This window comes from Melospiza georgiana, chromosome 14, assembly GCF_028018845.1.
Source record: "Melospiza georgiana isolate bMelGeo1 chromosome 14, bMelGeo1.pri, whole genome shotgun sequence".
Classification (NCBI taxonomy): domain Eukaryota; kingdom Metazoa; phylum Chordata; class Aves; order Passeriformes; family Passerellidae; genus Melospiza; species Melospiza georgiana.
In genome coordinates this window covers 15,291,466-15,318,755 of record NC_080443.1, presented here as the reverse complement: position 1 = coordinate 15,318,755, position 27,290 = coordinate 15,291,466, and the positions used below count along the sequence as shown (strand labels likewise).

The window sequence follows — 27,290 nt, the reverse complement described above, 5'->3', positions numbered from 1 at the left end:
GGGTGTCAGGAATAACGAGGGAGTGTGACTGGAGGTGGCGATGGGGTGACAGTGTGACAGGGATGTGACTAGGCTGAGGTGGCAGAGGTGAGGGTGGCAGAGGTGACAGTGCCTGCAGCGGTGTGAGGGAGCGGCGCGGCAGTGGCAGGCTGCGATGGCGCGGGCAGGAGGAGGCTGGGCGGGTGACACGGCTGCAGAGGGGTGTCAGGCTGTGGCGGGGCGGTGACCCGGGACAGGTGACAGAGGACGCGAGGTTCGTGTGGCGGGACCCGGCGCCCGAGGGGCGGGCGCGATGGCGGGAGCCGCCGAGGGGCCGGACCTCCGCGCCGCCGGGGGGCGCTGCGCGGCGCTGGGCGGGTGCGGCGGCGGCGGCGCCGTTTCCGGGTTGGCTGCGCGGCGCTCGGGGCGGCCCCGCCTGCAGCCGCCGGCACCGGGCCCGGGCCTCGGCAGCTCCGCGGGCCCCGCGCCCGCCGCCCCCGGGCCGGCCCCGCCCCGCCCCGGCCCCGCTCCGGCCTGGCCCTGCCGCCCGCCGCCGCCGCCCTCCTGCGCGCCGCGCCCCGCCTCGCCGGCCTCCCGCGCCGGCCCCGCGCCCTCCTCCTCCTCCTGCTGCAGCCGCCGCCCGGCGCCGCCATGCCCGGCCCGGCCGCCGGCAGCCGGGCGCGGGTGTACGCGGAGGTGAACAGCCTGAGGAGCCGCGAGTACTGGGACTACGAGGCGCACGTCCCGAGCTGGGGGTAAAGCGCCATGCGGGGACCCGCCCTCCCTGCCGCGGGAGGGCCTCAGCCCGTGGGGAGGGTTCCCGATCCCCCGTGCCGGGCTGGGCTGGGCTGTCCCGGGGGGCTGGGAGGGGACCCCGCTGCCCGGCCCGCTGCCCCGTTCGTTATCCACTCTCCCCCCACCGCCGCCTCTCTCCTCTTGGTGCCCGCAGCAACCAGGACGACTACCAGCTGGTTCGAAAGCTCGGCCGAGGGAAGTACAGCGAGGTCTTTGAGGCCATCAACATCACCAACAACGAGAGGGTCGTGGTGAAGATCCTCAAGGTGAGTATCCCGTTGATGATGTAGGGGCTTGTGGTGGCTGGGAGCGAGGGAGAGAGGAGCTGGGTTGGCAGGGCCAATGAACTGTTGGATCTCTTTCTTCACCCCAAAACTCCTCTTTTCTCGTTAAGGACATCGGGATGGTGTGTTTGGAAATGGATTTGGTGTCTTGCGTGCTGTAGCGATGTTTTGATGTCTCCACCCCTCCTTGTCCAGCGTAGCTCAGGGCTGAGAGTTCCTCTGGTGGGGGAGAGCTCTGAGTCCTGACATTTGAACAGCGTTGCGTGTTCTGCCTGTGTTTGGCAAATCGTGTCTGGCAATGCCTGTCTAAAACAGCCCAGGGACTGCCATTTCAACAGGAATGTGAAGTCTGGAGGGGAGAATCCTTCTGTTAATCTCTAGACAGCCGGCATGTGGCCTTTTCAGAGCCAGGCTGTGGGATGCTCAGCGGTTAAAAAAGCACCAATATTTTATATTCAGTCCTTTAGAGGATCTGATGAGAAAAATAACTTCATCACAGCCAGACTACAAACACTATGGAAACTTGTGGAGACTCAAGGAGACCTACCAAAGTTTGGCACTGTTGGTGACCTGTGTGCTGGTGTGTTGACCCTGGTGGGGTTGGCTGTGGGGACCTGTGCAGCACTGGGAGGTTGTAGTTTGGGATGGCTGTGCACGGGTTGTACACTGCAGGGCATGTCTCACAGTGTTGGACACTGAAGCAACAGCTCGCAGCGAGCTGGGCTAACTAGCAGCACTCTGTGTTGGTGATCTCAGGGCGGGCAGGGGAGTTAAGACAGAGATGAAAGGTTAGAGTTGCAGTGTGTTTGGTTCTGGCTTGGCTGACACTTGTGGCTGTCACTTGTTGGACCAGCGACACTTGTCACTTGTTCCCCAAGAGCACGTGGGAGCCAGTGTCTGACCATGGGTGTCCTAAGAATTTGGGCACACATTCATCCACAGTGTGCAGGGGGTTCTGAGCTCAGTGTGCCCCTGCAGCCACTGAGAAGAGCAGCTTTCCAGGACATGCATCTCTGCAGGGCTGTAGCCTTAAGGCATTCCCTGGATCCACTGGGATAGCGTGTCTGGCTGTCTCTGCTGACATTCCCACTCTCTCTGTGCCTGCTTCCTTGAGATCTGCATTGGTTTCCCAAGGAACTTGTCATGGTTTGTCCAGCCAGCACTCCTGGGAAAGGTGTGATGTTCCATCTGCCTCTGGGAGGAGGCACACAAACCCCAGCTTTGGCTGTGGGCAAGGAGGTGCCCAGGTGAGCTGTTTGGGAGAGCCTCTGTGGCTGAGCCTGACATCAGGGCAGAGTGGTGAGGTTCATGTGTCCTTGCCAAGCCAGGTTCCTCTGGCATGCTCCCCCTCCTTTGGATGCTTTCTGTGGTTTGGGGTTTTGTCTTTTTTAAAGCAGATGCAGGCAGAAGTTTTTGCTGCGAGACAGTGGTCACAAGTGGCAAGTGCAGAGCTGGATTTTACAGCAAGATGCCTTGTGGCTGGCCTGGGGAAACTGCACACTTGTGCATGCTGCTCTGGAGCCCCTGATGGCCTCTTTGGGACTGCTGTGGTTTATTGAAATCCTAGATCTTGTCCCACATGGAAAGGCACCACGAGGCTGAGTGGAGGCTGCAGGGAAAGTCATCAGAATCCCTGCTCCTGCCTCTTCCCAGCCCAAAGAGCCTCCCCTGGAGCGATGCTGCCCTGCCTGTGGCAGCTGAACTCTGTCACAGCTGGGGAGCCTGTCAGCCCTGGACACTGAGTCAGCTGGCAGGAGTCATCTCAGGGCAGCTGGGTGCTCCTCCTTGGGGCCTGAATGTGTTGCCTTAATGCCCTGCAAGCAGGAGACTGGATTGTCCCAGATATGAAGTGGTTGGTGTTGCCACTGCTTCCCCTGGCCCTCCCCACTTGCATTAACATGCAGACAGCATTCCTGTGAGTGAGCAAGGAAAAGCAGAAGGTCCAGATAAATAAAGATGAACTTTCTCCTCAGTGGAAAGTGGGTCAGTGAAAAGGGAGTTTCAGAGCACCACGTTGTGTACATTATGAAAACCTGTGAAGTGTGGCAATAGCATCACTCTGATCTGTGGAAAGTGCCTCTGGTTTCCTGTAACTAGGCTCAAAACTTAATTGTGAATGTAATTGCATCTATCTACAGGGGAGCCTTGGCAAAGGGGCTGGGTGTCTCTGTTCCTCCTAACTGGGGAAAAATTTGGATTCTGTGAGATGAGAAATGCAACCAAAAGTCTTCAGGTTTTTGTGTGATGCAGAGATGGGTCAAAGGGAAGTACCATGGTTGGGCAATGGATGCAACTCTTTAGCACAGTTGCTCCTTTCTCTTTAACATTTTTGAGAGTACAATTTATGTACACTATAGGTGTTAGAGGGAGTTTTAGCAGGAGTCACTGTCTGGATATCTCAGCTTCATGGGAAGTCACTGGTGATCCTTCCTGGCCTTTGCTCTTTGAAGCAGTTTGTCCCTTCTGAGCTCCAGCTAGCACATAGCAAGTACTTCCCCTGCTTTGGTGTTGTACTACCTGAACATCTTGTACCATCCTCCACAGAGGTCAGGAAATTTTATCACCCTTTGATGCAGAACTGAGCCACAGAGATTTCCTGTGTGACTTTGGGCAAGTCCCTTAGCCTCAACAAAGCTGAGACTAGAGCATGGCTCCTGGTTTAGGGCTGCATGAGGGAGATAACTGCTCTGCCTCTTAGGGCAGCCACTTGCCTGGTTTGTAAGTGCTCCATGAAGACTTGAGCTTTGGACAAGACCAGGGAGCTGAGGGCTCTGGTTGGTACCACAGTGCTCTCAGCCTTTTGGGCTTCCCCAAAGCAAGGTGTCCTGTTTCCCTGGCCAGCACCCAGCATTTCCTTTCAGTTCTGCTGCCCCAAGTGCAGCACCAGGCATATCCTGCAGGGAAATGGGATGTTGTTAGTTGTGGTCATAGCATGTATCAGCAAAGGAAGAGAATTAAGATCATGCAAATGACTTCGACATTACCATTTTCTGGATCAAGGGCCTTACAAATAAGATGCTCTTAATGTCACTTTTCCTGGGAAAATTTTGCAGTTCTTTTTTAAAAAGGCAAATGAAGCAAGTAGGTTGCTTCTCACTCCACTGCAGCAGGACATCAGGATGCACTGTGTAGGATGGTGTGTGCAAAGCAGTGGGGCAGGAGCCTGGTTTGCCACACAAGACACCCCCTGCCCTCCAGAAAATCCTCCAGAAGCTTTTATCTTGAGCACTGAGGCAGAGGACAACTCCCTCCCTTTTCAGTGTACGCAGGGAGCAAAGAGTGAGAAGTTCTGAAGTGTGAGGACTGCACTGTACTGACCTTCCTGCCCCTCAGGTTAGCATGGAGGCAGCCAGCAGCTCTGCTCCACACTCCCTCACTGGTGCTGGAGGTTCCTGTCTGCTCTTTGATCTGCCTGGCCTGGGCACAGCTGTGGCCCTGCTTCCTGCCTGCCTTGGGGCAGCCCACACCAGGAAGGGGGAGTGTGTGAAAGTGTTCTGTACGTGTTTTCATGTCGTGCTTAAATCTGATGCTAAGGTTTGACTCCCAGGATGGGGCCTGACATTCCTCAGTCTGTCCAAAGGAACTTTAAGACATCCTTGTTGCCAGTGAGTCCTGTGTTGTCTACATGCAATGCAGGTATCTGAAGCACAGCTCTCCTCTTCCACATCTTACCACACAGAAGTTTTTGATGGAGCACTGAGGTCAGTCTGTGCTGTCTCTTTGATGAGCTTCTCATTTTGTTTTTCTGCTAATGCAGCTCCAAAATGTCTCCCTGCATGCCTTTCAAGTGAATCCTCTCTTCTGGGGTAACTGTTCTTGGAGGATGTGAACAGTGTTGCAAGCTGCCACTCTAAAAGCCCAAGGCTGACTTTCCACATTGCTTGTAACTGCTACAGGTGATACCATGTAGTGAGAATGATGCTCTTATAAGGAGTTACCTGCAGTTAGTGCTGAGTGCTGGCTGTACCACCTGTGTGCCCTTCACCTCCCAGTCTCCTGTACTGCCTCCATCCCTACTGCACCCCTCCATGGGGGTGGAGATTACAGCATCCATGTTGGCAGGTCTCTACAGGAATCAGGAGTCATCCTGCTTTTGTGATGCCCCTGTGTGTCCATGTATGCTCTGCCTGTCTGCAAAGCATTAAACCCATCAAAAAGAGGCTGGTTTGTGTCCTAGTGTGGTTACTCTGCATAGGCACAACATGGCTGGAGGTAGGGGAAGAGTGCAGATGCAAGGAGAGGGACCAGTGAGATGGAGGTCCTGCAGCAGTGATGAAATAACCTTTTTCTCCTTTGGTGGCTTTTGTCCCTCTGTGCTGAGTCCATGCACTGGAAATTTCAACCATGTACATGGTTTCACAAGTGCATTCTTGCTTGTTTGGCTTTGTTTTTCCCCTATTCCCCCATTTGGGCTGTGTGAACCCTCCAGAGCTGCTCCTTATACCAGGCACTCTTGGAAGATCCTGCCAGTGCTGAGCTCAGTTATCACTCCAGCTAGAGAACCAAGTCGGGATGGTGGCTCTGCCAACTTTTCTTCTGTCTCTACAAGCTTTAGAGCCCACATACATCAGCTTGTTCTAGAGGGGAGCTGAAATGACCCTCATGCTGCTGTGCAGGAGGGATTGCACAGGGAAATAGGATTGGCTGCTGTTGGTCCCTCAGGCAGGAGCTTTTGACTGCATCAGTGACCTTCCACCAAAGCCGTTCAATGCCTGCTCCTGCTAACTCTGTGTCTCTTGCTCCTCCTGCATTTGCATGCACTGAATCAGCTCCCCCTGGCCCACTTCCTCCTCTGGCAGTCTTGAAATGAGCCCTTTTGCAAGAGAGATGGGCACACAGCTCTGCTCTTTCAAACACCAGTTGCCCACAATGAGCTTGGCAGAGTTGGCTGCTGGAGCCCAGCCTTGTGAGAGCTGAGACCAACTGGGACAGCCCTGGGTGCCTTCAGAGGCCTGGAGATGCAGCTGGTGACTCTCCTGGTGGTGGTGTAACACCAAGGAACTGATGAGCTGCAAAGCTGCAGCTCCCACGTGGAGAAGGGTGAGATACAGCCTTGTGTCTGTTTGCAGGGCCTGAAGGAAGATTCCCATCCTATGGAATGGTGGTGGTGGGAATCAGGGCTTGGTCCTCACGTGTCTCACTTTTAGTTGATTGCAGAATTCTTGATGTATCCTGGGCAGTTCTGAAGCCCCAGGCGGGCTGGTTTGAGGTGTACCATGTTGGAATGAAAAGGATGCTGAAGGAAAGAATGAAACTGCCTTCAGAATACATGCTGGGATATTCTACCAAACTTAAGTATATTTTATTTAACTAAAAAAGCAATAGTACTTTTGTACTTTCAAGGTATGGTTTCCCCCTCTTTTCTAAAATACAAGAGCAGCTCACAAAAGTTTGAATTTCCACAATGGAAGTGGTAAAATGCAAACAACCAACAGAATGTTAACATAAGTGGGCTCCTCGATTTTGTAGCTCTTTGGAATACAATTATTTGGTTTCCCAGCTGATGTCTGGCAAAATAAGCAGAGCTGCTCTGAAGCCAATTTTCCTATTGAGCAATTGGTGTTGGGCTTTATAGGCCGATTATTGTGATCCTTTTGATAATACTTGCTAGAGACAAATGAGCTTCTAGTGCCAGCTTTGAAATGTTCAAAGCCTGTGACAGGGATGCTGCTGGAGCCTTTCACTGGTCCTGGACATTGTGTGTTCATATCTCCCTGCTTGTTCACTGGAAGCATCGTTGTATTTCCAGGCTATTCAGGCTTGGTGAGCAAATAATTGATTTTTTTTAATGGGGTGGTGGAATACATCACTTTAGTTTCTCATGGATTTGTGTCTTTTGACTGCTAAACCTTCTTTCCTGCTGTGCTAACCCCAGTTTTGTTTCAGAGCACCTGCTGGGCAAAGCCCAGCACCTTCTGGGATTCCTTCAGAGCAGCACGTGTGCTCCTCAGCTGGCAGCATGTGTGCACTGTCAGGCTGCCTGCTCTGGGCTAATGGAAAATGATTTTTATGCTTTGGACTTAACTCGTATTTCACATGCCTTCCTGGTCACTGCTTTTCTTTCACAGTGAGAAAATGCGTAGAGAATTTTGGATAACAAATCTGATTTCTCTCTTTGCTTGAATTCAAGGAATGCCTTCCCAGGTTGTTGGGGAAGGCTGGAACTGGAGCATCTGACAGAACAGTGTTCTCCCTTTGCTTTAGAAACCAAGCAGAAAAGATGTTTAGCCAGGCAGCCATTTATTCACTCTAGACAGGAAGTGATGGTTGCAGTCCTTTATTTAAAGGTTTATTTTAGCAAACAATGTTAATTCTCCCAGCTGGTGTTTACTGCAGCTGGACTCCTTCCCTGCTTACAAGTTTGCATGATCCTGTGGGAAATTACCCAGGATCTGTTCTCTTGGTCACAAAAAGGTGTTTTCTTCTGGATCTATCTGACTTCAAAGCTTATTGTGTGACATTTTTCACCTGTGTAGAGGGATAGCTTTGCATGATGCTCCCCAGACTTTGGGCAAAGAGAGTTGGGACAGCTCTGGTCACTGTCACTCCCTCTTCTGCCTTTCAAGGGAATTGAAGCATCTTTATCCATTTGGGTGGTAGGGTGGGAATCCTGCAGCCACCAAAGGAGAGGTGGCTGAGGACAGACACCATCCTCCTGTGGCTGGAAGTGATATTGTCCCTGTGCTCTGGGCACTCACAGTGAGCTGCATGTTTTGTCTCCACAATCCACAGCCACCTCACTTCCAGTTTGCCTGAGGAAGGAAGCAATTTTCTGGGAAACTGGAAAACTGGCTTGTGCTAGACAGTGATGTTGTTCTAAGGGTACTGATGCAGTTGAAGTAATGAAACCCCTCCCAGTGTAGACACGGTTAAAGTGAGACATGTCTTTTAGCCTGGTTTCCTATGGAAACGAGTCTTACGCAATCCTGCTGTCTGTCAGCCTTTCTCCCCCTCCTCCCCCCAGGAGTTCTTGCACTGGTTGGCCAATTTCAACCAAATGCGACAGAAGTCTCCAAGCTGTCAAGTTTGTACAGATTTCACACAAGTAGGTGTTTGCACAGAGCAGAGGGACTGTGTTGGAGCCCCTTCCAGAGGGAAGGGTTTGACCCATACTGGTCACTGGAGAATTCCCAGCAGGGAGGAAAGCTTTGAAATACCTCTGGCGTGGGAACAGATGGAGGTGGAGGCTGTACCTGTGGAAAACATTGCCTTGCAAACACAGGCAGATCAAACTCAGGAGCAGTTAATTTTGTTGAGGTGCCTGCTCCTTTCCTCTGCTGGAAATCCCCCTCCCTGTGCAGGAGGACTGGCCTGTGTAGGAAGCACAACCTGAAATGCTGCTGTTCATAGCCTGGTTTAATAAAATAGCCTTAAATGAGTATTGTTAAAAATACTCTGGCTGCAAGGGCTGGTGTTTTAGAAGCTATCCCTGCTGGGAGAGGCAGATGGTTGGAGGCCATAATAGCTTCAGTTCACATTTAATCCATGTGTCTTTGGAGTCAACATCCTTGGAGAGACAGATCGGGTGACTCTCAGAGACAGTTGTAGCAACCCAGACTTAATCCTGGTGTGTGGCTGATATGCTGCTGCAAGCCTGTAGTTTCAGCTCTGCTGGGCTCTGGGACATGAGGGAAGGCAGCAAAGTTTCTCTGGTTTGAACAGTTACCCCAGTGCAGTGCTGGCCATGTGCTGGAGTGGTTTGCACCGAGGAGTTTGACTTGCTTGACTTGACTTGACTTATTGTTTCATGGGATGCAAGAGCTTGGGCTTGGAATGGGTTACTGGGCAAAAAGGAGCCCCAGTGATGTGCCCTTGGATAGCACATGGTGTTTGCAGCAGTGGTGTGGGACCTGTGGGTGGGAGGTGGTGTGAGGCTGGGTAGGTGAAAGCTGTGCAGGATGGGGTGCAGGCCTGCAGTCACCACTGAAATGGGGAAGCTGTTCCCCCCATTGCTGTCTCTGAGGACACTCCTGGGCAATAGCTTTTCCTCTGAAATGACTTCAGCCAATGGCATTCCTTTTGCCTCATCCTTGTTTACTTAGTGGTGGAAAACCCCACTCTGAGTGTGTCTGAGGATGCAGAGCCTGCCAGCCCTGCCTGGAGGCTGCTGGGGTCCTGGTCCCAGCTCACAGCTGATGTGGGGATGGTGTGGCCAGCCTGGCCTGAGCTCTGCACTCCTGCAGCTTAGCAGGAAAAAGTGCAAACAGTGAGTGGCTTTTAACTCTCCCTCTTGCTGAGACAGCGTTCACCCAAGTGTCTTCCCTTGGTGATACCAGAGATGCTGCTGGTGGTGATTATCTGCAGGCATTTCATTTAAAAAAGACCAACTTTGTTCTCTCCTTTTTTCTACAAGTCACTGATTTTGTCTGCTCTAGTGTTTTAGTGTGTGGTGGATAAGGGTAGATTTCTGATGGAGATAACACAGAACATTATTTTTCCATCCTATGAAAGGTCAAAGAAATATGTGGAAGTGACTGGAAGACAACAGCTTCTGTCCCAGTGGGAGCAGTGGTTGCTGTGAAAGGAGAAAAGGGAATCTTGGAGGGATGGAGGGATATCCTCCCCTGCCTAGCTGATGCAAAAGGCCCCTGAAATAACTACAGTACAAAGGAAAAGGTGTTTCAGAGTGGGCTTTGGGTTCTCTTGGCTGTGTTCAGGGTCTGTTTCAGCTCCCAGACAGGTGCAAGTGCTGCAGCAGAGAGGCTGGAAGGCATGTCTGTCATAGCCAGGCCATTCAGGGAGCACCTTCAGGATATCAGTGCCTCAATTCCTCTTTGAAGTTCCTTGGAAAACAGCTTGTGTGTGCATCTGCCTCACTGGACAAGCAGAGTAACCAAATTACATCCTCTAATTCCATCTTGGCCTTCTGGTAAGATCTGTGCATGTGGGTGACACAAGGGCGGTGTCTGTCTCCGTGCTGACATCAATTAAATTAGTTCCTAATGAAGCATCCTCCTCTCAGGTTCCCTCACTTGTGCTGGTTTACATGCCCCTGCTCTGGCTGATTCTCCCTTTCTCCAAGCTCCAGGAGCTCCAGCATTCTCTGATGCTGCCCTGGGGCTGTGGGTCCCACTCCCCAGCAGTTCCTGCCCAGCATCACTCCAGCTCTGACAGCTGCAGTGGCCTTGCTGCCATTTTCCACAGTGGCTTTGTGAGGTGCTGACGCTCCCTGTGCTGGCATTGGTGTTATTTTTGGCACTTTGCTTCAGGCTGAGATTCTCATCTTTTGGCTTTAAAGTCTAGCTCATGCCTTTTAACTTGCAAGAGGAGAAGAGCAGGATTCGAATCTGAAGGTTTCAGCCACCTGAAGGGCCTGGAAATACAGCATATTTTATCACTTACATAAATGCCATATTTTCCCACTATATAAAACCTTCTGTTCCTTCTCCTGTCTGCTCATACATTTCTGCCAGGGCTCTGAAAACAGGAATTGCCTTGGATTTGCCTGTAAGGGGAGTATGAGTTGTACCATCAGCATTCTGTGGCCGTCATAGAAGTGGGAGGCTGTGGCAGAGGTGAGGTGGTGAGCATGAGCTGCTGAGCTCCTGTGGCTCCTTGTCCTTCACACAGACATCTGCTAAGTGTGTTACTTTGGAAAGGTGCCTCATACCTTTGCCATTCCTCATCACACCCCTCCACACATACCAGATTCAGTGCCAGATGATGAATGTTTTAGAAAGCTCAAAGTTGGAGAGGAGTGCTTTCATCAGCAGCCTCCGAGATGGGCCTTTGCTAGCCAAGGGCTTTACCAGTCCCTGCAAGATGTCTCTGCAGTTCTTTTTAGTGGTACTGGTGGGGCAGGAGGGGATGTTCCAGCTGTGGAATGAAGGACTTCTAGACTTGGTGACTTGCAGCTGCTGCTGCCCACACTGGTCAATAGCCAAGGCTCATTAAAGAGTCTCACCTCTTATCTGCTCTAAACTGCCTTGCATTTCCAGCAGGCACAGAGCTGGGGTTGTGCTGGGAGTGGATGAGTTACAGAAACGTTCATTTGCATTGAAGTGAACCACTGGATCAGCAGAGTGTAAAAGCCAGCCCAGGCACTGAGCCTCTGCCTTGGGAGCAGCTGTTCTTTGTCACTCTCCACAGGGGGATGTCCAGAGGAAAGCTTACTTTGCAAAGAGGGCTCCTGAGACTGAGCAGATGAGAGGAGGAGTCAGAACTGTTTAAAATGTCTTTAGGCTTTAAAAATAATCATGGTTATGGATGCAGTGACATGCAGTGTAGTTGGCTCTGTGCATTTGAGGTGGTTGCAAGTGAGGCACAGCAGTGTCTGAGCTTACAAGTAATCTTGGTGCTGAAGACTCAGGTTATTGCTTCATGGGATTCAAGTACTCATTGGGAAACAGGCTGAAAAGTGAAAGACTGGTTAGTGCTGGTAAACAAAAGCAGAGCTGGGTCCACCATGCTTGTCCTGTGACTCTGAGTGCACAGCATGAATCAGTATGCTGAGGTTACCACAGCAGTCCAAGGCACTTCTAACCACAGTTACTGGAGTCACAGTTCTGTTTGTCTGGAGTGGTTTGATTGTCCCCCTGATGCATGGAAAGGTTTTATGGATGAGAGGGAAATCCTAGCTCATGCAAAGTGTCTGTCTCCTCTTTGGTGCTAAAAATGTTCCCATGTGAGGGTGGCAACAGAGAAAGGAGGGGAGGTGATGTGTTCCAGTCAAAATCAGTGGCAGAAATCAGTGTTAATTTCTGGAAGGACTCTCACTTCTAATTTCTTTTGTCTATTTAAGCCAGTGAAGAAAAAGAAGATAAAACGCGAGGTTAAGATTCTGGAGAATCTCCGTGGTGGCACCAACATCATTAATCTGATTGACACTGTCAAGGATCCAGTGGTAGGTGCCTGTGTTGGGGGGGTGTGCAGGGATTGCCTTCCCACCAGCTGGAGGCACAGGCTGGTTGGTTTGGTGGGCTCCTCTTCCTTTGAGCATTCCCCAGACTCCTCAACACCCCTTCTGTGTCTTTTGTGAGTTGCCCCAGCTGATGGGGGAAAGTTTTGAAGTCCTACAAATTTTCTGTAAGAAAGCAGAGCCTGTAACCTTCTGCCTGGCATCTGTAACCTAAGTACCAGCCAGGGCAACTGGATATTAAGCCCTTTAATCCTTCTGGTTGCTGTCCTACCCAGTGAGCAGTGCTCATGCCATGGTTTGCAGTGCCACAGTTCCCCCATTCCTGGGGAGCTCTCTGTGCCTGGCAGCTGGCTCAGGGCTGTGACTCCCAGCCTGCTGGCAGCCCTGGAGAGGAAATCCTGCTGCAGTGTCACAGTCCTGGCTGACCTCTCTCCTGGGAGGCCTCAGCTCCTGGTGACAGGTTTTGCCTTGCCCAGTGCTCTCTCTGCTCCATGGTGAGGGGGAGCAGTGCTGGCCAGAATGCTGAGTTGGTGCTCAGAGTGTGGGGTGTGAGCAGGGCTGCACTTGCCATGTCCTGCTCCCACCTTGCTCTCCCTAGTGAGGGCTGGGCAGGAAGCAAAGGCTTTCTCAGGTCTCTTGTAGCCAAAGAAAGGTCAAGTGTGTATTTTAAACCATGACTTTTTCTCTCTTGCAGTCAAAGACCCCTGCTTTGGTGTTTGAGTACATCAATAACACAGATTTTAAGGTGAGTTTGCCTGAGGGTAGAGGAGGGAGGCTTCCCATTTCTGTAAAATGCTGTGATTTTCATATAATCCTCAAGAGCTGTGGGGAGAATTTAGAGTTTTCACAATTGTCAGCTTCACTTTTCTTTCTCCATATAAATCAGAAACCTGTTAATGGGCTCTGGATGAAAAGGCATAAAAGATTTGTGTGCTGAATGTCCCAGCTCTGAGGAGTAAGGTCAACAGGTTAGATATTCTTGCTCCCTTCTCAATTTAGTAATCACTGCTGTGCTATATATTCAGCCCAAGTTAATCCCTGAGCTGAAGTGCCCTGTTTACAGCAGTGCAGTTGATGGAGCTGGTCACATTTATTTATTCTGATTTATTTATTCTGATTTATTCTGGAATCCTTCAGACCTGGGAACTGTGGGGTGGCAGAGGCTGGAGAGCTCATCTCCCACTGCCTGGTTGTGAGGGGTTGAACATTGTTGAATACATCTTAAGAGCTTTATTTCCTTGTCTGAGGCTGTAGCATTTTCCCTGGCTCTTCTGCTGTCTGGGGACTCCCAGGGATATTACTGTTCCCAAAATGAGGGTCCTTCTGTCAGACTGCAGCTACAAAATGCTTCCAGACAAAAGGGATCTGTAATTAGCAGCCACACCTATCTTAATGGTATCTTTGCTTCCCCCATGTGAGCCTTTAGCCTAAATCACTAAGTCAGTGGTGGAGAATTAATTGAGCAGTTGCCATTGGAAAGCCAGCAGTCATCCCTCCTGCTCCATTCAGGGATCTCTTTCATTCCATCTTATGGGATGGTGTTTTTTTCTTCCTTTCTGTCCCAGATCATCATGTAGGTACAGGTTTTGTAAGAAGCAGATGTTCCAAACACCCAGAGAAGGATCTTGGGCTGGTGTTTGTTATAAAGGAGGCAGCTGGCTCACAGACCAGCTCCTGCAGCCCTGCATGCTGAGGGGCAGCTCACATAGTCTGTGACATAGTTTGTGTCCCTGTGAGGTGGGCTGCTGAGCAGGATGCTGCCAGGTGGGATGTGTGTATGTGGGCAGAGCTGCAGCCATGCTGCAGTGAGTTCTGAGTGCTGTTTAATCTCACGTAGAGATAACTGCAGGAGCCACAATAACAGCAACTTGCAGCAGCATCTGCCCTGACAGCTCTGGGTGGGGAGAGGAGTGTTGTCTCCATCAAGTAAACAGCCATGAGAGGAGTGCTCTTTGGTGACCTTTCAGGGCTAATTAAAGGAGGTTTGGTTTGCCTGGGCTTTGTTGACATCAGCTGGGCTGTGCCAGTGCCTCTGTGTTGGGAATGTGCCCCTGTGCTTCTGTGACCCACAGCCTCCTGGGAATGCTGCTCCTAGAAGTTTTTAACTTTCTCCTTAGAGACCTTTTAATTATTTCATTGATTTTTATTTTTAATACATGTCTTGAGAAAAGCTCAGGCACTGGTACACCTTGCTGAGGATTGCTCTGTGTGTTTCCAAGTCAAAATGTGATTACACCACTCTGACATGTCCTTAGGGGAAAAAGATTATCCTCAAGGATATCCCCCAGAAACTGAAATGTGTCCATGGAGTGTTCAGCAGTACCTTGGGGCTTGGAGTCCATGGTCCTTTGGCCATCCTGGGCACATGGAGAGCCAGGCTGGGCACTGCTGCAGCACTGAGGACATTGGGCTGGCACTGCCCAAGTGACAGTGCTCAGCTCTGCCTGTTGCATTAGAAACAACCACATCAGCTTGCAGCAGACTTCTGTAGGCTCCTGGGAGAAAGCCTTGCTCCTTGGGGAAGTCCAAATTCACAGCTGTACAAATCCAGGACAGAAAGTATTGATGCTTTTGATGCTGATTGGTACAAGGCAGGAATAACTTGTCTTGGGAATGCAAGTGTGTCCCCAGGGCATGCAGTGTGGCTTCTTGTGTTCAGAGCTTATTTGTAACCTGAATTTCCCTAGCTGTGTATGGGCTGTGTGGGTTGTTTGATGCTCCACTCCCATGAGCTGTCTGCCTGTAGGTTTTTGGGGCTGCAGCTAATTGCAGATTATAGGGCTGCTTCTACTGAGGGTGCCTGTGGGTGTCTTCTTCTACATAGAAACTCCCAAGATGTCTCTTCCCTTGCTCTGAAGTGCCAAGCAGAGAGTACAGAGTATGTGAGACCACTTGTGTTGGTCTCAGCTTGCTCTGTGCTTCCACATGTGAAGTAGCTGGAGAGCACCCAGTCATTGTCCCCCTGCTCCATAGTCCTTACCTCCCTGGGCAGCCAAGTTCTGCTGGAGTTAAGTGCCACAGGAGCTAATCCAGGTGACAAGGATCTCTTCTCTTTGTTTGGATGTGGCTGTGGCTGATGTGCCCATCTCTGTGTTGGCATCTGGATTCAGCAGCACTGATGAGAGCCAGCATGTCACTGGCAGATCCCCTTCAGGGTGTGTGAGGGGTTCCCAGGGCTGTGACCCCCAGCTGCTGGCAGCCCTGGAGGGGCGATGCAGCTGCAGTGTTGGCAGTCCTGGCTGACCTTCTCCTGTGAGGAGGGCTGGGAGGCCTCAGCTCCTGGTGCTTGCAGGTAGCAGATGGTTGCTGACCACTCCACAGGCTTTCATTTTTCTCTGTCCTGTTGGCAGTAATTGCTCACAAACTTGGATGTCTGCTCAATTGTCTCCTTTCTGGAAGTTCCTTTTCCTCCAGCTTTTTTTTTTTTTTTTGCTTTGATGCTAATACTTTGACCCCTTTGCCTGTTCAAATGGCAGAACATGGTTCATGTCAGTGCACCATGGAAGTGGCTGCTGGATTTCCTCAGCTCTCTGTGCCTGGGCAGAGCTGCAGTTCTGTGGCATCCAAGATCCCAGATCAGAAGCACAAGCTTTTATTTCACTATTCTTAAATGATGAGAATAAACAGGAGACTTAGGTGATACCTCCCCAGAGCTGATTACATTTTCTTAAATTACCTGTCTGCTCCCTTCTGGAAGTGGCAGCACTTGCCAGGAGGATGAGCTGGAGCCAGGCTGGATCTGTATTCTGTATTCTGCTGTGTGAGCACAGCAGCTTGTGTACAGGGTTAGTGTTTCTCCTCAGACCTGCTGCATTACTTGTCATCTGAGAGCATTCAAGCTCCCCACAGCAATTTGCCTTAAATGAAAGCTGCACTGCAGAGCCACATGCAACTGAAGAGCCATCAGTGAAATTAAATGTCTTTTGCTAATTGGTTTCAAACTAGAAATGAGAGACCTGCACTTCAGCCACTGGCAGCTGTCGTGTGTTCTGTAGCTGGTTCTGTGCCTGTCATTGCCCCAAAGAGGCACAGGAGAACAGACAGGTCTCAAGGAGCAGTTCTTGCTTGGGTTTGCTCTAGCAGGTGTGGAGCTGAAGATGAGATGGTGAGCAATGGAGGGTTGCTCCAGGATGTTCTGCCTGCCTGAGCTGTGGGTACAGTGGGCTTTTGAGTCAAGTCTTCCCCTTCACCTGCATTTTGGTGATTTTTCAGGCCCAGGTGCTGTGAGGGAAATGTGTGCATGGGTTTTATCCTTGTACATCTAGGGTTTGTTTAAAAAAATGGTTGTTGTCCTGCATAAGCAATGCAGAAGTAGAAAAGATTCTCCTCCCTTGTGTGCCTGCCAAGGCTGGATGCTTTGGGAACTGTTTTCCTTTTTTTTTTTCTTTTGTTTCTGCTGCTGCCCTGCACCCCAAAGCAGTGTGTCTCCTCACAGCCACCCTGTTGCTCTGCAGATGCTGCTTCCTGCACGTAGCCAGCTGTGTTGCTCACTCAAGGGAGAGGAATGAGCATTTAACTCCTGTCAGCCCCATGCTGGGGGAAGTGTGTCTCTGCTTCCTCAGGCACAAACAGGATTGGTTTATGATTTTTCTGTGATGTGTGCCAGAACACCACCAAAAGCTGGAGAGGGGTAGTGGCTGCCTGTGGGTGGGTTTGGCCTTGCCTGGTGCTCTGTATGGAGAAAGGAGACCAGCCCAGATCTCTGAGGCCTCATGGGATCCTGAGTGCTGAGCAGATGTTTGAGATGGGCTTGTCTGCAAAGGAGATGTCTGTCCTGCCCTGCTAGGCCGGGCAGAGGGGATTTGGAGCCCTCTGTCAAAGCCTGCTTGAGGCAGCTGCCTGTGCAGGAGCCACTTGCAGTGGAGGCCTTGGCTCTGTCCTTCAGAGCTGCCTGCATTCATGGGCTGCCTGCAGGGCTGAGCAGGCTCCTGCAGGGGCTGTTCCCTGTGCTGAGCAGAGCTGGGCACTGCTGGCCTTGGCACTGCCAGAGGTCACAGGGGCTGGGTTTCACAGGCAGCTCTCCCAGGGAAATCTGTTGAATGCTGTTTGCCCAACAGTGTTTGGGCTTATCATGGTCCAGTGCCAAAGGCCATGAGTCAGAGAAGCAGCAGCACTGCAGGTCTGAGAAGACATTGGTGACCTCCCTTCCATCCCCTCACTTCCTACTTCCAGGCAGCAATAGGCAGAGAGCCAGGGAATAGGGAAAATGAGGCCTAGACTGGTAATGCCACTGCCTTTCCTGCCCTCCTCCTGCCCCAGTGCATTGGTGTTGCCAGGTGAAGTCAAACAGGGCAGTGAATACCAGAAGGACATGTTTTACACATTTCTCACAGTGTTTGTAACCTAGGAAGCCATTTAAACAGACCTGGAAGGACTCAGCTGTCCTCTGCTGGCCCTGTGTCCTGCATCAGTTGTGCACAAGTCAGGAAATCCATCCCTGCTATGGCTCTGTAGCTTGTGGCTATGTCTTTTTTGCTCTCTGCTCACTTGTCTGCTTCACTGGGTTGCTCCAAAGCATTAGGATCATCCCAGCTCACGAGAATACAATGCAGTTGTGTCCTGGAGGCTGTTAAAGCTCTGTGTGTGTAAGTGACACTTGTATATTGTCAGATGATTTCTGATTTTGGGGCTGGATGGGGGCTCTTTGCAGATGGCCCTCAGTAAGGCAGGATCCTGAGGATCTCAGCATGGGCCTGGAGGGGATCCAGGGCCAGAGCTGCTTCTTTGGAATGTGAATTTCAATCCCTTGCTCTGGGATTTTTCCTGAAGCTGCCAAGTGGTGCCTGTGATGGACAGCGGGCTCCAGTGCTGATGCAATTGGTGATTTGTCTGAGCTGTGAGATGATCCTTGTTTGTAAGAAAGGCCAGAGAGGTCTGGTCCCACTGCTGCCCTGTGAGTGTCCTTCCTTGCCCTGCCTGGCATCTTGCCTTGCTTTCCCTGGGAGAGAGGACAGCTCAACAAGGTTGGACTGACTCCACAGCCAGTGACAGATACAGAGCAGAAGACAAATTTTGGGCCAGCTGTGTCCTGGTGTGGGAGCAGCAGGAAGATGAGTTTTCCTGTGATGGTGCTGGTGGCACAGGGCAGATTAAAGTGCCCCTGGAGCTCTGTCACCTCCACATGAGCTGCAGCAGGACACAGGAGAGGAGAGTGGTGGCAGTGAGCACTTCCCCACAACTTGAGTTGTGCTCCCCTTGGTCCTACCAGCATTCCTGTGCTCTTCAGTTGCATTAGCCTTTATCCTGGGATAGAGGAGAGGATAGAGCCCTGTGGCTCCTGGCTCTCTTTGTGCCTCCCAACCCCATGCTCCTTTAAATTGATGTTTTCCTCTCCCTGTCACACCCTGAACACCTGAACACCTTCCATGTGTTCCCAGCCCACCCTCTTTGAATGCTGTTGTCAGTGCTGGCATACAAAGTCATCACAGTGATTTGACAACAAAAAAAAAAGTCACAATTGTCTGTGCCTCCTCCAGAGCTCTGTTCCCCTTGGACAGACAGACAGACATCTCCTGCTGGAAAGTTGTGACAAGTCTGAATGATGCCAGTAGCATCTCACAGGAGCTCTTGCATCCTTTCTAGATTTCCTGGCAGGTCTGAGATCAGGAGAGCCCTCAGGAATGGTGGCATTCATAGGGAACCTGAAATGGGTCAATGCCTGGAAGCAGGTGGGGTTCAGGAAATTAAACTAATCTAAATCTGGAGTATTTATTTTCTCTTTTTTTTTCCTCCCTCCCCAAATCTGTTTCAGCAACTGTACCAGATCCTGACAGACTTTGATATTCGGTTTTATATGTATGAGCTGCTTAAGGTGAGTGGCATTGCACATGACAGTCTGGATGGGGAGACCAGGAACGAGGGTGGCAGTAGTGGGGCTCATGGGGCACTGTTGCTAAGTTACTTTTCTTGTGTTCAGTGCAGAATCCAAGTCTCATAACCTGGGAAGGTTTGGGAAGAGATCAGGTTACCTGGTTGTTGCTGTGAGATATTGCAGCCAAACTGGGGGCCTTTGGTCGCCTCCAAACAGTCTGTGATGCTCTGAGGTCTGAAGTGTTTGTGGTTATGTCACCAGGCAGAGCTGTGCTTGGTCTCCCTATGACTCTTGCACTGTCATTGGGCTGCTGTGAGGAAAATCAACTCCCAGAAAAACAGCCAGAGCCAGGACAAGGCCCTCAAGGCAGGGCTGGGGAACTGTGATGCTAGGGAGTGTAGAAGAGAGGGATTGGCAGCTCCAGGCTTCCCTCTGCTGCAGTATTCAAATGCAGCCCCTGAAGGTGAATTCTGCCCAGTAGTTATGCCAGCTGTTAGATGTAGCATCAGGATTTTCCTTTGACACCTCCCAGCCAAAGCTTTCCTTGCCCCTCTGATGAAAGGTGAGGAGTGCCCTGAATACCTCCCCTTCACGAGCCTAGCTTGCACTTCCCCATGGAAATTCTGTGGGGTGTGCTGCTCTGGCTCTTGGGGCTCTCCAGCTGCAGGGCAGGGGAGGCACAAGGGAGAGCTGACAGCTTGGACCCATCCCAGGGCTGACCTGCTGGAGCAGCTTGGCTGGCTCAGGGCCTTGGCACTTCTGGGCTGGCTCTTTGCAGCTCCCATTGTCTGGAAATGAGTGGGACAGGCTAGGAAAGCCCTTTGTGCTCCAGGACACGATGATTGAAAGAGAATTCCTGAAACACATCCAGTGGGCTCAAGGGAGGCTTTCTCCTCTTCAGCCCCAAGCTTGCCCACTTGTCTGCAAGGGCAGGACCTTCCTGCTGGGTGTGGGAGTGAGCCTGAGGCAGCCTGGGACTGGGATGGGAGGGGTGATGAAGTTGAGATGATACTTGAGACACAAGACACTAGAAGAGCTTCATCCCTGGAGGCAGTTTGTGTAACCTGTTAGAGATCTCCTGGACTGGAGATCCAGGAGCACTGTGTGTGAGTCCTGTGAAGCCATGTGTCACTGCAGGGCTGTTCTCTGCTGGGATGAAGCTGTTGCCTCCTTGCTTCCCTCTGTGGCACAGGCCCAAGGACAGCATTGCTTCCCTGGCACTGGTGTCTTGGGTATTGAATGACTACAAGCTGTACCCTCTTTCTGTGCTGCTGGAGATGCCACAGCATCTGATAGATGTTGATGGATGGATCTCCCTCCCCTTGGAGATGAGAAAACAACATTCTCACCCCTTTGCTCAAGGGAACAGCTGCGCTGGCGGGGCAAGTGGTGCAAGGTCATGGAGCTGGGGAGCTTATATGTGCTCTTGCCTACAAGCTTGAAGCAGCTTTGCTCTCCCTCATGTGCTTTCACCTGCCTATTTTAAGTGCAGTTTGGCTTAAATCAGCCAGGACAGAGGTGACTTTCTAACTTGAGTGTGTTTTGGGACACAAGTGGAAAGCCTCAGTGGAAGGCCATAAAACTGCATGCATGTAGGAATCATTCCCTTGCTAGGGAGAGAGCCTGACCTAGGAAGCACAGGGCTACCCAGATGGGACACCTCTCCTCAACAACTGTGCAGGGAACTCAGGGAACACCTGTGACTGCAGTAGGGCACAAAGTCCACACAGTCTTGTTGCCAGCTTGTCACTTTATCATGTGCAACATAAGAGCTGAAACTGCTCATTTCATGTGCCAGGGTTGTGGCACTTCCTGTGAACTCTTGCTTCTGGCTGAGAACTGTTTCATTGGTAGTGCTGTGCCCATGGTTACAGCCATGTCTAATGTGTGTGTGTGTGTGTCTGCCAGGCCCTGGATTACTGTCACAGCATGGGAATCATGCACAGGGATGTCAAACCCCACAACGTCATGATAGACCACCAACAGAAAAAGGTACTGTGACACCAGGGCTTACAAGCAGGGGTTTTCCAGGGGAACTGGAAACTGCTGCCTCTGTACCCATAGCCCTGGCAGATACCCCTCTAACCTGCACAAACCTCTGTAACCTTTCTTTACTGGCTCCCCTCCACCTGTGCCAGCATCAGGAGATGGTCAAAGTCCCACAGGGAAGCACCTCAGTGGAGTCCATGGCTCCCTCACTGCTGGGGTGTGCTGGTTAGGCCACAGGAAATGGGCAGCACAGGGGCCTATCCCATCATGGTACTTGAGTGCTGTGTGTGCCTGCCCCAGGGACCTGGAATTTGTGTCAAGGCACCAGTTGGTGGTCCACAGGTCTCTCTGTCAATCAGCAGTGGCTGCACAGGCAAGGCAAGGTGTGTAAGGAAGGGAATCTCTTACTGGAGTCCATCCCTAGTAAGCAGGTTGTCCATCCCTGCAGCTGTGGGGATGGGCTGAGCCCCTCCTGCCCCATCTTCTCCTCTCAGTCCCCAGGTAAAATCAACACTGCCTTCAGCCCAGCCCTTCTAAACAGTGGGATGAGACTTTTGCCTGTTCCTTAGTACTCAAGGACCTGGTGGTGCTGGTAAAATCAGAAGGCATTGGAGCTGTCTAAGCTGGGCTTTGCCCCGCCAGCTGATGTTAGGGGAAAGGGAAAACCTGATCAGAGAACTGCTGAGAGCATCTCCACAGAGGGCTCCCTCCACCCTGGGCTCCACCCTTGCAGCAGGGGATTGAGGTTTGGCCAGTGGCTCCTCGTGCCTGGCTGGTGACTCTGTGTCTCTCTTCCCTCCCAGCTGCGGCTCATAGACTGGGGTCTGGCCGAGTTCTACCACCCAGCTCAGGAATACAACGTCCGTGTGGCCTCTAGGTACTTCAAAGGACCAGAGCTCCTTGTGGACTACCAAGTAAGAGTCTGTCTCCTCCTTGCTGTCTGTCCAGTGATAACACTTGTGGCTGCACTTCAGCCACCTTTGGGTTGTCTGGTTTTGCCTGTCAGGGCATTGCCTGGGTTGGAGAGAGGCTGGCCGTGAAGTGCAAAGGCTGAGGCTGCCTGTGCTTGTGGGGAACCAGGCTGTGGTGAGTGTGCCTTTTCTGACAGCTTCTCCTTTTCTCCCTCAGATGTATGACTACAGCTTAGACATGTGGAGTTTAGGCTGTATGCTGGCAAGCATGATCTTCCGAAAGGAGCCCTTCTTCCACGGCCAGGACAATTATGACCAAGTAAAGACATTGTTACCTGGCTTACTTTGTGAAAAGTTTGTCCCCAGTTCATCTCTGTGTGTACAGTGGGGAGGCTCTGGGGATGGGGCTACCAGGCTGGGAGGAGCTGCTATGTTTGGTTGAGCCATCTCTGATTTTGCTGCCTTATGTAGGAAACTTGTTTTCTGCACACATCTTGCAAAAGCAAGTTTCAAGGAAGAAACTCCTTCTGTCTGGATGTTTCCAGAAGGAGGGCTCTTAGATTTGGGCATCTCTGCCTCTGCAGAAGAGTGCTGGGCTGCCCTTCTGCTCTCTGAACGTGCCTTTTGTTCCAGCTGGTTCGCATCGCAAAGGTCCTGGGCACAGATGAGCTGTATGGGTATCTCAAGAAGTACCACATAGAACTGGACCCACACTTCAATGACATCCTGGGCCAGTAAGTGCAGAAGTGAAATGCTGCCTTTTTTTCCATGTAAGCACAGAGAGGGAGATAAACTCATGTCTGTACCCTTGAGGCACTCTCAGCAAAGGCCTGCTCGATCTTCTGGATAACGGTGCTGCTTGCAGGCTTCACATCCAGCTGCTCATGCCATCTCAGGAAGTCACTGAAATGCAGGCTCTTTCCTTTTGTGTCTGCCATGATTCATGTGCCATCCCCTATTTCTTCTCTCTCCTGCATGTTCACATCCTTTATATGGAGATGTAGAAACTAAAGTTAAGTGTGGGCTGAGCAGCTCAGAGTCTTCCAGTTGAGATTTCTGAAAAGGACAAGTGGAATGGATGGAATAGTGGGATCAGGTTCTGTGAGGCTGGGATTAGTGAGGACAGCTTCTGTGAGGCTGGCTGGCAAGCCAGACATCACATCAGTTCTAGTCCCAAGAGCGTCACCCTGCCTGCCACATGCTGTTGTCTAGTCCCTGTAGACAGAAGGGAATGTACAATGCTGTACCTTCCCTGGCACAGGAGATCATATAATTGTGTACATAAAGAAGAGGACTTTCCACCTTTGGCAGGTGTTTGCTGGGCAGTAGCTTGTGCAAGGAAGAGCTGTGGGCTGTTTATCACAGCCACCTACAGTCAGAAGGGGCTGGTGGCAGGTGATGCCCCTGGGACACGGGGTGGTGCTGTGCAGTGACAGCTGGTCCCTTTGGCCCTTTGCAGGCATTCCCGGAAGCGCTGGGAGAACTTCATCCACAGCGAGAACAGGCACCTGGTCAGTCCTGAAGTCCTGGACCTCCTGGACAAGCTGCTGCGATATGACCATCAACAGAGGCTGACTGCCAAGGAGGCCATGGATCACCCCTATTTCTGTGAGTCTGTGCAGTAGCTGGGGCCAGCAGGGATGCAGTTGTGGGGGCACATTTTGGCTCCCCACTCTGCAAAAGCCTTAGCAGCTCTGTGGGGTTTCAGGGCAGTTTCTCTGGAAGGATTTGCCTGGGTGGAGCTTCCTCTTTATTAAATGCTGTTTCCTTTTCCTGCCTGGTCTGTCTCCTGCAGATCCAGTGGTGAAGGAGCAGTCCCAGCCCAGCTCAGAAAATGCTGTGCTCTCCAGTGGCATGACAACAGCACGATGAGGACTGGAAAACGACGGGTAATTCAAGATGTTTACAAATAAAAGCAAAACCTTCGGTCACACAGTGAAGGGAAAAGAACCAAGGACCCCCCCCTCCTTTCCCTCCCCTTTATACTTGGCAGAAATCTAACCTTGGGGGGGGTCTTAAACCTCAGTTCCTCTCTGGTGGTTGTGGTTAATGTAACTCTAACCCTGTGGTACCAAAGCCCTGGGCAAATGGTCTTGCAAGAGCTAAATATGTAGTGATATCCCCAGGGCTCCACACAACTGATTCTGGTTCACATCTCTATGGATCCTTCTCTTCCTTCTCAGTCCAGCCTTCCCCACCATGCTGGTGGGGACAAATTGGTCGTTCCACCATCAGCCCTTAGCATGCCTCTTTCTAAACTTGCCTTTCTGACTTGTAGACTCTGAATGAACCAAATTCAGGCTGGGGGTCAGCAGGTGCAACTCTGTTTTGAGGTCCAAGTCTTGACTGCTCACTCTGGGTTTGAATTTGGCCCTTGAATTCCAGTTTCAATTGTGAATGCCGGGGTGGTTGGGGGGGAGGGGGGGGGAGTTTGACAAAAAACAACCCACAAACCCAGCAGCATCTCGGGATTGGTTTGGAGCATTAAAACGAAGGCACTGATCCGAGTTGCTGGGGAGAGGACATCCCCCCCTCCAGTGTGTTTGACAAAGGCTCGCTCTGAGAAGAAACTCAATAGACCTGCTTTGGAAACTTGTGAATGTGAGGGCTGCTCTTGTGGCAGGAGAGGGGAGGGACTATCCAGACTTTCCCACCGAGCTCAGGAAAGTCAGTGTTGCAAGATTTCTTGTGATAGGTGTGCAACCACGTACCTCATGACGTGGCTCCCATGAGAATTCGTGCCAGACGCAGACTTGTGCCAGAGCACAGCTCTGGAGCGGTTCAATCCAGCACCGCAGCATGGAGGAGTGGAGAGGAGGCCGGGGAGGAGAGCACAGGGAGGGGGGAGGATCCACAAACAGCGGCGTCAGGGTGGGGGCTGTGCAGCTCCTGGTCCAGGCCTTGGGATCCCACGCAGTGTTTGAACAAAGTCAGCCATTTGTTGAATTCCGGGGTGCCGATCCTGTTGGGGGGTGGGGGGTTCGTCTTATGGGTTCTTTCATCAGATCCCTCGATGGCTTTATAGCCCCACAATTCACAGTTGCCTCCTCTACTTGTTCTGTGTGTAACTTCATCAAGTGGTTCTGGTGACACTCAAACCTAGACGCTGGAGATAGTGTTTTCCCACCAGCACCTAAACACAGAATTTCCTTCTGCGGCATTGTTGAAATAGTTAATTTTTTATAAGGTTGCAATGTTTCTATTTGAAACATCTGTTTACATTCCATATTCCAATAAAGTTCTATTGGCATCGACAGCAGGTCAATCCATTTGTATAATTCACTGAAACCAATAAATATCTATACGTCTGAACGTCTGCCGTCTCAAATCTATGGGATAGCCAGAAGGCCTGAGAGCTGGAGGCCTTGTCTCCTCCAGGAGGGCAGGTGGGCTCTTCCAGCCCCTCTTGTCTGTGTTTTTTTTGGGATCTCTCAGTCTTTGGTTACAGTTTTTCCTGCTGTCAGCCCTGAGAGTTTCTCTGGGGCAGATTGTGAGGGTTTGGGCACAGCGTGGGGCTCAGCTCTTGTGCTGCACTGAGGGACAGACCTGACTGCTGTTACCTGGTGGGTCAGACCAGGTCACCAGTGCACAGCTGGAACTTGGGGTTCTCCACCTGTGCACCCCTCTGCTCATCTGCTTTCAGCCTGCATGGATGGCTTGGTCTAAAGATGTGCTGAGTAGGGAGTAGCTGTCTCCTTGCACCTGGGGACTGTCCTGGGTGTCTGGCTGAGGAGCAGCTGCCATCCTGCAGGGCCTTGCTAGCATTTGCTCTCCTGCAGAGGCTGCTGAAGGCAGTGAGTGTTGGTGAGTGTTCCCAGCCCTCCTTCCATCTGCCCACCCTCCAGGCTGCCTGGCCTGAGGGGCAGGGGGGGTCTCCTGTGCTCTTTACGCTGTGCAAGTAGCAGCAGGGTTGGTTTGGGGTTTTAATATCAAGTTTTGAACTGATTTTAAATATCTATTGAATTGCTCCATTGAGAAGTGGATGTTTCTCATGGCCTGTCCAAGTTGCTATGGGAGAAGCTTGTCTGTTTTCCAGCTCTTGTCTGTTGGCTTTCCCAGCTTCTGGAGGGGCAAAGCAGAAGAGGTGGGGAGAAGAAAAATGGGTTGAGTGAGGGAACTTTGGTAGGTGAACACTGTTGACCACTGTGTGTGAGTGTGCTGCATATGAATGCTTAACAGTGTCTGAACCTGGTGGTGAAATGTCAGGGTGCTGCTTGGGGAAGTGTCTGTTCTGTAAACCTGTGTCAGGAATTCTTTCCTGGTACCCTCAAGCAGAGGAAGAGAGTTGCTCTTCCAGAGACTGAAATGGTTTTCCCTGGCTGCATTAAGCAGAGAGGCTGGAACAACCTGCCCCTTATCTCCCCACATCCCTACCCCAGCTCTAGGGTAGGATGAGCAGTGACAGATTCATCCTGGAGGGAAACAGCAGCTGAGCAAGAGTAGTCTGGGAATGAGGAGGGTGTGGAGTCTCCTGATCCCAGAGCAGTGGGGATGTTTAACTGCAGCCTGCACCAGTTTATCTGTGCAGCCAGTGGCTCTTCCAGCACTCAGAGCAGGAAATCCTTCTCTCCTCTGGACCTTGGCAAAGCATTCTCTTGGCTGCAAGGACAGCCAGGAGCTGGGGCAGAGTGCTTTGTACCCAGGAAGTTAAGAGGACTGGGGAACCTGCATTTTCATCTGCTTTCTCCTGGAAAAAGTTAGGAGAGTCCTAGTGCATGTTCCTGGCCTTTCAGCTGGCCTGGCTCCAGCTTTCTAGCAGAGGTAGAACATGGGTTTGGCTGAGTGCCTTGTAAGAGAAAAGGCTCAAAACTGAGCCCCACAGCCACTGAGGGATGCAACAGGAAATGGATGCAGCAAGCAGCCTTGCCAGCTTGTCTGTTGCAAGTGTGCTGGGCATGATGGGCACTTTTAGTGGAATTGTGGGAGGTGTTTGTGGTAGTGGAGGGAAACTCCAAACAGCAGGTGATGGGAAAAAAGTCCAAACTTGTCTTTGGCTGTCTGTGACAGTTCTGCTTTGCTGGACTGCATCTCTCTCTTTCCTTTCTCAGCCCTGCCTTCCCTTCTCTCCTCTTCCAAAGCAGGCTGAGGTTCCCTGCTGTCCCCAGGTGCAGAGGACCATGCAGGGTGCGCCTGGGCCTGGCTGGGGTGGGGTGGCAGACCGGGGGCAGCGTGCCCAGCCGAGGAGCTCCGTGTGGAGCTGGCAGTGCCCCGCGACGCTCACTTCCCTCCTCCCGTCTCTCCTCAGGTCCGATGCTGTTGCTCCCAATTTTCCATAAGCAGAATGAGAACCAAATCAAACGTCCCATCGGCGCGGTAGAGCGACGGCGGGCGGACTGCGCGGCGCGGGCAGGGCTCAGAGCGGGGCGCACGCCTGGCTGGACGGCACTCGCCTCGCCATGACCGCAGCCCTTCCCTCCGAGTGTTAAAGGTTCTTCTGCCTCTGTTTCCTTGTTGAGCTCTTCCTGACCCAGAAAGCGTGGAAATGTGAAGGGTGTGCAAAGCAGTTGTTGGTTAGTCGTTCCTTCCTCTGTTCCGGCTGTTCCCCCCCGACCTCAGATGGACCATGGTTGGACAGCTCGTGCCTGTCTCTTCCAGGACATGGGGGTTGCAGGGGATGTAGTATCGTGATGGACAGTTCTATACCATAATTAAAAGAATTCTAT

General features: G+C 51.6%; 1 protein-coding gene across 2 annotated transcripts; it reads left to right on the top strand.

The window, feature by feature from the left end:
* The first annotated feature begins 625 nt into the window (after positions 1 to 625).
* Positions 626 to 27,290, top strand: CSNK2A2 (casein kinase 2 alpha 2). Of its 2 annotated transcripts, XM_058034356.1 has the most exons (12): positions 626 to 734; positions 929 to 1,040; positions 11,800 to 11,901; positions 12,611 to 12,661; positions 18,668 to 18,727; positions 20,636 to 20,719; positions 21,520 to 21,630; positions 21,845 to 21,946; positions 22,261 to 22,361; positions 23,087 to 23,235; positions 23,423 to 23,516; positions 26,873 to 27,290. In XM_058034356.1, exons 1-11 carry the CDS (start codon positions 631 to 633, stop codon positions 23,497 to 23,499), a joined length of 1,053 nt encoding a protein of 350 aa, XP_057890339.1. In that variant the 5' UTR covers positions 626 to 630; the 3' UTR covers positions 23,500 to 23,516; positions 26,873 to 27,290. The 2 variants fall into 2 exon arrangements, with proteins under 2 accessions (XP_057890339.1, XP_057890338.1); XM_058034355.1 differs by lacking the exon at positions 26,873 to 27,290 and having other exon boundaries at positions 23,423 to 24,939.

Bases quoted from the DNA above. Each gene is read 5' to 3' on its own strand.
- CSNK2A2 (XM_058034356.1), top strand. From the start codon at position 631: ATGCCCGGCCCGGCCGCCGGCAGCCGGGCGCGGGTGTACGCGGAGGTG. The intron at 18,728-20,635 runs GTGAGTGGCATT...TGTGTCTGCCAG, and splicing joins ATATGTATGAGCTGCTTAAG to GCCCTGGATTACTGTCACAG. The intron at 23,236-23,422 runs GTGAGTCTGTGC...TGTCTCCTGCAG, and splicing joins CATGGATCACCCCTATTTCT to ATCCAGTGGTGAAGGAGCAG.